Raw genomic sequence first — 9,556 nt, 5'->3', positions numbered from 1 at the left:
TCCTGGGATAGCGGGCTGCGCACGGGGTGGGGCGGGGGCACCGGGCAGTTGCCCTTGGGACCTGTGGACTCGGCTCTGGCGGCGGAGACCTGCTGGCAGCGCCCGGAGGACGGGCGGGGGGAGCGCGCCCGGGACCTGCACACTGCGTCCTGGGGGGCGCACGAAGCACCTGTTGGGAGCTGGGGGCCCACCGGGGACCTGCGGACTCCGCCCGAGGGGATGGGGTGGGGGACGCGCTCACGCCTCGGCATTTGCAGGTTGTGCGCGCAAGGGGGAGGGCGAAGCGTGGCGGGAGGGCGAGGCGAGGGAAGGAGGGCGTGAGAAAAGAGGCGGCGGCGGCGCGGAGGAGGGTTATCTATACATTTAAAACCAAGCCGCCTGCGCCGCGCTGGGAAGACCTGGGGAGCGTCCGGCCGCACGCGCGGGACACGAGCGCCCCACGCTCCCAGGTGCGCAGGGCCTGCCAACTCTTGGCCTCCTGCGCCTCGCTGCCTCTGGGCCCCAGACGGCTCCAGACGCGTACCCTGAGGAGTCGCTCCGCGGCACGGTGCCAGGGGCTCCCCTGGGGTTCCGTCGTCCTCCCACCGAGCCCCGTTCCTCTGTCCACCCCTCCTGCTGCTCGCGGGGGCTCGGAGGAGTCGCGGGGCGAGTGGATGCGGGAGCGATGGACAGCGGCGCGCTGCCCCGGCCCGCGCCCCCCGCGCCTGGCGTCTCGGGCTGCTGCGCCGCTCGGCGGAGACCCACGTCCCCAGAGCTGCTGCGCTGCAGCCGGCGGCGACGGCCGGGCGCGCCGGAGACTGGGGGTGGCGCGGCGGCTGTGGCGCGGCGCAACGAGCGCGAGCGCAACCGCGTGAAGCTGGTGAACTTGGGGTTCCAGGCGCTGCGGCAGCACGTGCCGCACGGCGGCGCCAGCAAGAAGCTGAGTAAGGTGGAGACGCTGCGCTCGGCGGTGGAGTACATCCGCGCGCTGCAACGCCTGCTGGCCGAGCACGATGCGGTGCGCGCCGCGCTGGCCGAGGGGCTCCTGGCGCCAGCCGCGCGCACCCCCGCGCCCTGCGGGCCTCCCGGGACCCCCGCCGCCGCCGCCGCCTCGCCTTCCTGTGCCTCGTCGTCCCCGGGCCGCGGGGGCAGCTCGGAGCCCGGCTCACCGCGCTCCGCCTACTCGTCGGACGACAGCGGCTGCGAGGGCGCGCTGAGCCCGGTGGAGCGCGAGTTGCTCGACTTCTCCAGCTGGTTAGGGGGCTACTGAGCGCCGCGCCCCCGAGGTAACCTCCGGCGGCGGGGGTCGGGGGTCGGAGCGGGCAGCCGGGCGGGGTGCAGTGGACAGCGTCTCGGCTCGCGCCCCGAGAGCAGCCAAGCGCCACGCCAGGCCCGGGTGACGGCTTCAATTTCGCTCACTCTTCATTTTCCCCAAACTTTTTCAAGCCTGTGCAAGACCGGCGTTTGTTTGTCTGGGATTGCAAAACTTCCTCTCGCTGCTGCGCCGAAGGGGGAGCGGGGAGGGGGAGCCCTCGGGCGGGTGAGGCCCCGAGTGCACGCGGATCCCGGGGCAGAGCTGGGCGCTGGGAGGCGGGGTGACTTTGCATTGCAAATCGCGCGCCGGGGCCCGGTGGCAGGAATGAGTCGGCGGGTGCGGAGCCCTGACTCACCGCCGCTCCGAGCGCCCGCCCCGCCCCGCCCCCGCCCCGGCCGGGGCCGCAGACCGAATCCGAGGCACCCACGGACTCTGGCGCTCCAAAACCAACCAAGCAAACGAAACTGCAGACTTCGCTCGTGGGCGGTGGGGCCGGGCCGGATCCCGCGTTGCTGCGCGGCCCGCTGGCCCTCCCCGCCCGGCAGCCGCAGCCGTGGACCCGCAGCGGGCGGGAGCGCTCAGGCCCTGGGAGCGAGGTGGGTGGTCCGCGCCTCGGCCCCTCGGCCCCGCGGGCGAAGCCGCCGCCACCCACCGAGTCAGCGGGGACCCCGCCAACGGTCCCGTGCCGGCCAGCCTGACCGGGTGCCAGCGTGGAGCCGGTCCTGGCCTGACCTCCGGCGGCTGGCAGCTTCCTCAGACCGCGACCATCCGGCCCCATCCTGCCCCCGGAGGGTCTCCACTGCCATGGGGCTGTACGCCAACACGGACAGGTGTGAACGGGAGAGGATTTTATAAGGACACAGAACATCTGTTTTGTGCATTTATTAGTTTGAACTGCCCAGGAACACCGGCCATGTGAAGACTTCTGTTTGTACATAAAGCCCCCAGACTTTGACCACAATAAAGATTGTCTACTCCCGCCCCACCCCACTACTGGAACTTTCCAACCTGGCTAAGGGCTGGACCCCTACTGCCCCCAGGGCCAGTGTCCCTGGTAGGCGTCCCCTTGAAGCAGCCAGGTGGATGCTGGGCAGTGCCCCTGGACGAGGACCCACCTTTTTGGAGAACCTGTTTTAGGGGAGGTGAACTTCACAAATAAAGCAGTGCTGTGTATCTGGTGTTGGGGATGCCCTCTCCCTGGACTCCACCCCCTCCTCTGTAGGGTGGGACCAGAGGTGTGAGGTCTGGGAGTCCAGCCTGGTCACCTATACACCAAAGCCATTCATAGGCACCACGTAGGTCAGGGAGCTTCCAGCAGGTGGCAGGAAACTGCTGGGTGGTCCAGGCCAGGCTATGTCACAGCTAGGAAGCTGAGGTCTGGGGGCGGGGGGGTGGGGGGCTGCTGCCTGGCATGAACATGAGGGTCTGGGGACCAGGGAGGTCTGACCTATGAGCACCAGTCCACTGGATCTCAGGGCTGGGGGCTTGGGGTCCAGGCTGCCTTGTTCAGAGCCCCACTACTCATCACCAGCTGGATGACCTGAACACAAATGCGAGTGACAGCAGAGCTGCCCTACAAGGTCATGGGGGGATTTGAGAGGTGTCCTCTGGTCTGGCACCCTAGGCTAGGCTCCAGGCCCCTGTGCCTGAGGCCTTCGCTCACCCCTGTTTATGTGGGAGCTGCCCTTGAGAGGAACAAGGAACCTACCCCCTACCCAGGCTCCCGCAGCCCAGAGAGCCTTCGGAGATTACTCAGCCCTACCTTTGACCTGGGCCTCGACTGCTTTGAAGTCTGGCTGGGCCTAAGCTCTCTTTTATTGCAGGGGTGGGGCGGGGCTGGTGGGGATCCCCCAGGCTGCTTCAGGGTGCTGAAGGCACCCCTTCCTTTGCTAGGGAGTGGTCAGGTCAGAGCCGTTGGAACCCTGGGAGGTGGAGCTGCCAGTTGGTGGAGAGCAGGTGGCTCCGAGTAACCACGGTGACAGGGTCACTGGGTCTGATGAGGCTCAGGCTGGACCAGGGTCAGCGGAGCAGCTATGGTTCGAGGCTGTAGGGCTGAGTGACCAGGCCTCATCCCAGGGACAGAAGGGGGCACCCTTCTCCTAGGGACCTACTGCCTGGTCAGTGACCTCGCTGAGTCACAGGTCCAGTACCAGGGAGACACCTGGACACGGTGGTGGGCAGGGAGGGACCATCATGCATGGGTTTGGGGAGGAAAGCCTGGGAGAATGTGCCCACAGGAAAGCCCCCCACCCATGCCTAACCATAGGCCTGGGTGAGTGTGCCGTTAGGAAACTCTGCAAACCACATGTGTTACCACTTTTGTTTTGCTGTTATTCTGGAAAATTCTAGACATATGCAAACATTCTAAAACCTTTATTGTTGTTAGCAGGAACTGTCAGGAGCTTCTGTCAGGGGACACAAGCAGTGTGGGGGAGTGTGTCATCAGGCTGGCCAGTGATGGACACGCGGGGCCCTGGAGGAGGCTCTGAGAAGCCCCGTCATCAGCGTCTACAAGGAGCGCAGGCCGCTTCCACCCCGTGCACCCCACCACTCCCGCCCCCACCTTCTTTGAAGCAAACCCCAACGTACCATTTCGGCTGGAAATTCTTCATGTGTGTCTCTAAGGGAACCCCAACCGTGGATAGTCCCTTCACCTCACCACATGGCCTCGGGCCCCTGAGAGGTCTCCTGTGGTGGGGTCACCCATGGAACCCGCTGAGTGGCCCTGTGAGCCTGTCTGTGACCATTGCCCATGGAGGGCACAGGGCCATCGCTCTGTGCTGTTTGCCACCCACATCCTGGGTGTCACCAATGGCACCCTTCTGGGTGTTGCTTGTCTAGTTTCTGTGTCCGTATTTCCTGTACATTGGGGATGAGGGTGGTCAGAAGCAGACAGACGGCCAGGTGCCAGTTAGGTTTCTGGTTCATGCATGTGCTTCAGAGGAGGTGCTGCATCCCTGACCCTGCGTCCCGTTGGCAGACACAGCTGTGGTGAAGGGACTTGGTCAGTAACTGTTGAGGCAGGGTCTGCAGTGGGTGCTCAGCCAGGATGTCAGTTGTGTCACCTGGGCACACTGGGCTGCTGCACACCCTGGTTAGGAAGTGTCCTCTTCTGTCCTTCCCTGGATGCCAAGCACTGCCCCATTCTACGGACTGGAGCCGGCAGCTCGGAACAGCTGAGCCCCTGGCATCACAGAGCTTGGAAACCACGAGAATCATATTCGAACCTGGGGCAGCTTCACTTCTAAGTCCTTGCAATAGCTAGACCTGGTCTGCTGGGGGCTGCAGGGCTCTGCCAGGGGCCCCCTGCCCAGGCCTTGTGCCACACTGGAGGTTGGGGCTGATTCCTGACAGAAGGTGATCGGGGGACCCCAGTCCATAAGATGAGGGTGGAAATGGTGCTTTTGGACTTGGGGGTAAAGCTGGGGACCTTCAGTGCTGTGACCGCACAAAGTCAGACGCAGCAGACTCCGGACCAGGCACGGCTGGGCAGGGCGCGAGGGGTGGGGCAGTGCGGATGCCCAGGGCCCAGGGAGCGCTTCGGAGGCACTTGGCCACTTGGGGTCAGGACGTTGTTGCTGTTTCTAAGAGCTGGTGCCCTGAGGAGCCCTGCCTTGCTGTCCTGGCGGGGGGGAGGGGGGAGCATCCCTGTGGCCAGAAAACATCCCTGTGGCCAGAAAACACCTGTCCTGAACATGTGAGAAAACAGATGCACCCCCTAGGCTGTCTGCGGTGGGGCTCTGCAGACACAGGCCTGTCCCGAAGGCGGCAGGGTCCAGCACCGAGGTCCGTGTGTCCAGGCTTTGGCTTATCTGGCCCACCCAGGTCCCGCTCCCATTCATCCCTAAAGCTTTATCGGGATGTATGAGGAGCTGGGGATTGACTACGTGCCAAGGGGACACCCTTCATGGACCCTTGGGGGATGCGGGATCTAATCCACAAGCAGCATGGATCAGTCAGTTGTAGGGCTGGCTAGTGTGGACACGCTGGACTACTGAGGGAAGGCGCGTGCCAGGAGTCTTTGGGGACTCTGTTCTGGGGCATGGGACTCACACGTGCAAGCACCTCCTCTGCTCACATTTGTTCCTCTGTCCCATTGACCTTCACCAGCAAACACATGTTCAAAGGTAAAAGTATTGAGACTTTCAAGCCAGCAAGCACTGAACCGCATGGGCTCCTCCTTGGCACCGGGCCCGTCTGTCTGCAGATCTCCAGCACCTGAAGCCAGTCCTGGCTTTGCCCCTCAGCGCTGGGGGCAGGGGGCCCTTGTGGAGAGCCAGCCAATGTCTGGTTCCTACTACATGACAGAGATCCCCCCAATAGCAGCAAGATGCCCCCTCAACCTGTAAGGGAGGGCAGGCAGCTCCGTCAGGAGCCGGGCCCCGGGGTGCTCACCTTCCCTCCTCTGTGTACAAAGGCAGGCTCGCCCGGAGTGAGCCCCTGGGTGAAGCTGGACCTGAGGACCTGCTTCTAACCCCTGGGGTGAAGGGGGCATACAGACCCCGTGATATCACCCCTTGTGTGCTCACTGTAATGTGGGGGAGCCTCAAGACCGTGGGAGGGGGCCACGCAGGTGCATGGCTTCTGGTGGGGCCATGTAGGTGCATGGCACGGGCTAGGTTGGGGTCTTCCCATCTTCCTGGTCTAGTTTCCAGCAGGTGCCTGGGGAGAGACCTTGGGGAGGGGGCTGGCCATGTGCGGGAGGAGGGGAACTGTGCGGCTCCTGAGGGGGTCTGGGGGAGGGAGAACAGGTGGAGGCTGGTGTCAACATCTGGGGGGATGACAGAAGGGTCCCAACCACTGCTGCAGGGTTTGGGGTGCTGGTCAGGGTCAGGAGGGGGAGGGAGAGCCTGACTGCAGGGGGAGGTAAGGACGAAGGAAGTCCCCTGGGGCTCCTGACCCTTTCCCAGCAGTGGCGGTGGGGGTAGCTCTCTGCAGGGGCTGCACGAGGGCAGTGGGCAGGGGGTATGGCCACACCATCCTCTTTGCTCCCATGAAAACGAGGAGGGGCCAGGTGATAGCCGGGAATGCCCTCTGGGTAATGATACCCCCCAAGAATCGACCGTCTAGGACATGACGAACTTGCTGTTTCCACATGTGCCCCTCCAAAGGGCCTCGACCCCACTTCCAGGCCCAGGGAGCCTCACTGGTAGACCTGAGGCCCATAGGTACCCAGAGGCGTGCAGGTTCAGAGTCTAAGGAGCTGGGCCTGCCCTGGCCCCCTACACCTGCCTGGAGGGGACACCATTACTGCTGTTTTCTGCTGGGAGCACTGATGTAAAAGTCTTGTTAGCAGTCAGTGACCGCAGGATTTAGGATGCCTGCCCAGCCTTCCCGACACCTGGTCCTCCAAGGTAGTGGGACCAGGAGAGGGGTAGAGGCCTGAGTGTGCTCTGGAGGGGATTCTGGGGGCCCTCAGAGCTCCTTGGCTGGGTCTAGAGGAAAAGGAGGATGCAGAGAAAGCCTCTCGGGCCCCGGCCCACCTCCAGGGGCCCCCATGGGTCCTGCGTGGTTCCTGCTCTGGTCCAACCCGCCCCCAGCTGCGGGCTGTGATTAATGAGGCAAATCAATCAGGGAGGGGGGCGTTGCTGAATGCCACAGAGCGCTCTCTGCAGCCGGCAGACCTTGCCCCCAGCACGGCCCCCCACTGAGGCTGGGATCCCAGTGGCCCCTACATATTGAAATAGACCTTTGTCACCAGAGCACTGACCTCCAGCCTCACAGAGGCAGGGAGGGGCCTGCTGACAAGGTCACCCTGCCAGCACCCCCAGAGCAGCCCCTGCCCAAGGCCACACACCAGAGGGGGTGTGTGTGCTGCTCTGACAAGGTCAGGGGATGGCAGGGGCTCCGGGCCAGGTCCTGCCTGCCTGCCTGCCACCAGCCAAGTCCTCTCTTCAGGGCAAAGTGAGCAAGTGGGAAAACCAGGCCCCACATGGGTGGGCCTCGCAAAGCCTGGGTGGCAGGACCCCTGGGCCCTGACAGCGGGGGAGTCAGTGCCTTAGCTGGGGTGCCAGGTGCCTGAGCAAACGCCACAGTCAGGGCAGGGGTGGGGGTCCTCTGAGACCTCTCTCCCTCGCCTGTAGACGCCGCCTCTCCCTGTGACTTCTGTGTGCGTCTGCGTCCACAATGCCCTTTGTGTAAGGACACCTGTCATATAGGATCAGAATCCCCTTAGTGACCTTCTTGGTGACCTCTGTAAGGACCCTAGCTGCAAATAAGGTCCTAGAGGTTAGGACTCCACCTTATGAATTTGGGGGACAGGACACATTCCAGCCCATCCCAGGCAGAAACAAGGGGTTTTCCAGTAACACCAGCTCCCTGGGCCTCTGCCCCTCCCCCTCTGCAGGGCTCCACCTGCACCTTCTTTTCTCCTGGGTTAGGCGTGACCTGCTCCAGACCCTCTTTGCAGAGTGTAGCTGGCTCAGCATGAGGCCACAGGCCTCTCGGGAGGGTGAGCACTGCTGAGAACAGACTGGCCTAGGTGCCCAGGTGGCCGCATGTGAGGGGCTGCTTCTGAGGCCCCAGCAAGCCTACAGGGGCTAGGACAGGCTAGGAAGGGAGGGTCCCGTGCATCCGCTGCCTGTGGCATCACGTTGACAGCACCCCCTCCACCCGGGCGGTCCTGACCACCTAGGACCCGAGGCTGTGCCACTGTGGGCTGATGGGGGCCAGGGTCATGGGGAGGACAGGGCGCTGTTGGCAGGACCCACTCCCTTCTCCTGCTCATCTCCCTGTCCTGGTTCTGTGTGAGGTCCAGGCCAGGATCCAAGCTGCCCATCCCGCAGGACAGCCCAGGCCCTGTGTTGGTGGCCACTGCCTGGCTCCTACTATCCTGACACTACAGAGGAGATGCTGGCTCACTCAGAGCTCCTGGTCCTTCCCCCCAACCCTCCCCCTGGCATTTGCCTGTGAGCCCTGGGGTTCCCCCCCCCCAGCAGGCCCCCAGGGTCGGCCCTCCTTCCCATTGATAGCATGCAAATCTCTAAATGCAATCCAATTAATGCCCAAATGAGGGCCTGGGAGCTGCCTGGGCAGCACGGAGAGGCCTGGCTGCGCTTTATCTCCCGGCTCAAATATTTGTCTCTCATTTGAATACCTTTTGTGGGCAGCAGGCGGGACTGCAAAGGGGCCTGGCTGCCGGCAGACAAAGCCAGGCTCTTGCACGCACTCACGCGAGGTCTGGGATGGGAACCATAGTGTGCTGCCCCTCTTTCACCATCTCTGGGTCTGATCACCCCACCTGGCAAGGCCTTTGGGGGCCCCCACGGCCCCTCCCTGACCATCCCTTCCAGCCTCCAGTCAGCACGAGCTTCTCACCCAGCTGGTCTTTGCTGTACATGGCCACCTGCAGGGACCTGGGGTCCTTCTGCCCCAGGCCAGAGTCCAAGTTCTGTGGGTGGCTGGCAGGCTGGGGTCACTTCCCAGTGGGCACTGGGTTGGGGTGCACCAGGGGGCCTGGCTCTGCCAGCAGGGCCGGGTGCAGAGTGGGTGTGAGTGCGTGGCCGGATGTGTCAGCACCTGCCTCCACCTTCCCAGTGCCCACTAACTCACCTGGGCTGCATGGTCATGACATTAACCACCTGGGCTGATGTGTCGTGCCCATTTCACAGGCATGGAAATTGAGACCTGGACTTCGGAGACCTTCCAAGGCTGGTCAGGGAACAGAGCAGGAATTTCCAGGGAGGGGACACACATGGCAGTTCTGCTCTGGGGGAGCGGGCCAGGTCCCCTTCCTTCCCACACCCCTCCCCTGACCCCTCTGTAGCCAGTGGGTCTGAGCCTTTAGGGCCAGGAGAACTGGGTAGAGTATGCAGTGGGAGCCTCTGGCTTCCCATAGCCTGGGGATCAGCTGAGCTGCCCAGGGCCGCCTGCCAGGAGTCCTGACAACCATTTCTCCATACGTATGGGGCCATGAGTCTGTGTTCCATACTCCCCTCAGCCCCTCTGCCAGGGCACCTCTGTGCCAACACAAACTCAGCGACCTAGCCAGATCCCTCTCTCCCAGGGAGCCTTCTAGGAATGCCCTTTCCTGGTCTCAGAGGGTGGGATCAGGTGGGGCCTCCTCTCAGCTGCCTTCAGGGAGACCAGGAAAGAGGCTGGGCGGGAGAGGAGACCCCTACTCATCCCTGGGCCCTGCGTGTGGAAGGCTGCTTAGCTTCCGGGATGCAAGGAGCATGGGGGAGCACTGGGCACAGCAGGGACTTGGGAAGGCAAGGCTGGTCTTTGGTGGCCAGTGGGGGATTTCACAGACGGGCAATGGGT

The 9,556-nt window shown here is 63.6% G+C and overlaps 1 protein-coding gene across 1 annotated transcript; it reads left to right on the top strand.

Annotated features, from left to right (window-relative positions):
• Nucleotides 1-285: 285 nt before the first annotated feature.
• On the top strand, nt 286-2,473 carry ASCL2 (achaete-scute family bHLH transcription factor 2). The gene has a single exon (XM_038562491.1). It carries the CDS (start codon nt 665-667, stop codon nt 1,247-1,249), a length of 585 nt encoding a protein of 194 aa, XP_038418419.1. The 5' UTR covers nt 286-664; the 3' UTR covers nt 1,250-2,473.
• The last annotated feature ends 7,083 nt before the right edge of the window (nt 2,474-9,556 follow it).

Source organism: Canis lupus, chromosome 18, assembly GCF_011100685.1.
Source record: "Canis lupus familiaris isolate Mischka breed German Shepherd chromosome 18, alternate assembly UU_Cfam_GSD_1.0, whole genome shotgun sequence".
NCBI lineage: Eukaryota > Metazoa > Chordata > Mammalia > Carnivora > Canidae > Canis > Canis lupus.
Note: the sequence above shows the minus strand (reverse complement) of the source record. Positions and strands in the feature narration are given on the sequence as shown.

What these genes read in the sequence shown, in the direction of transcription:
- ASCL2 (XM_038562491.1), top strand. Translation starts at nt 665, where the DNA reads ATGGACAGCGGCGCGCTGCCCCGGCCCGCGCCCCCCGCGCCTGGCGTC.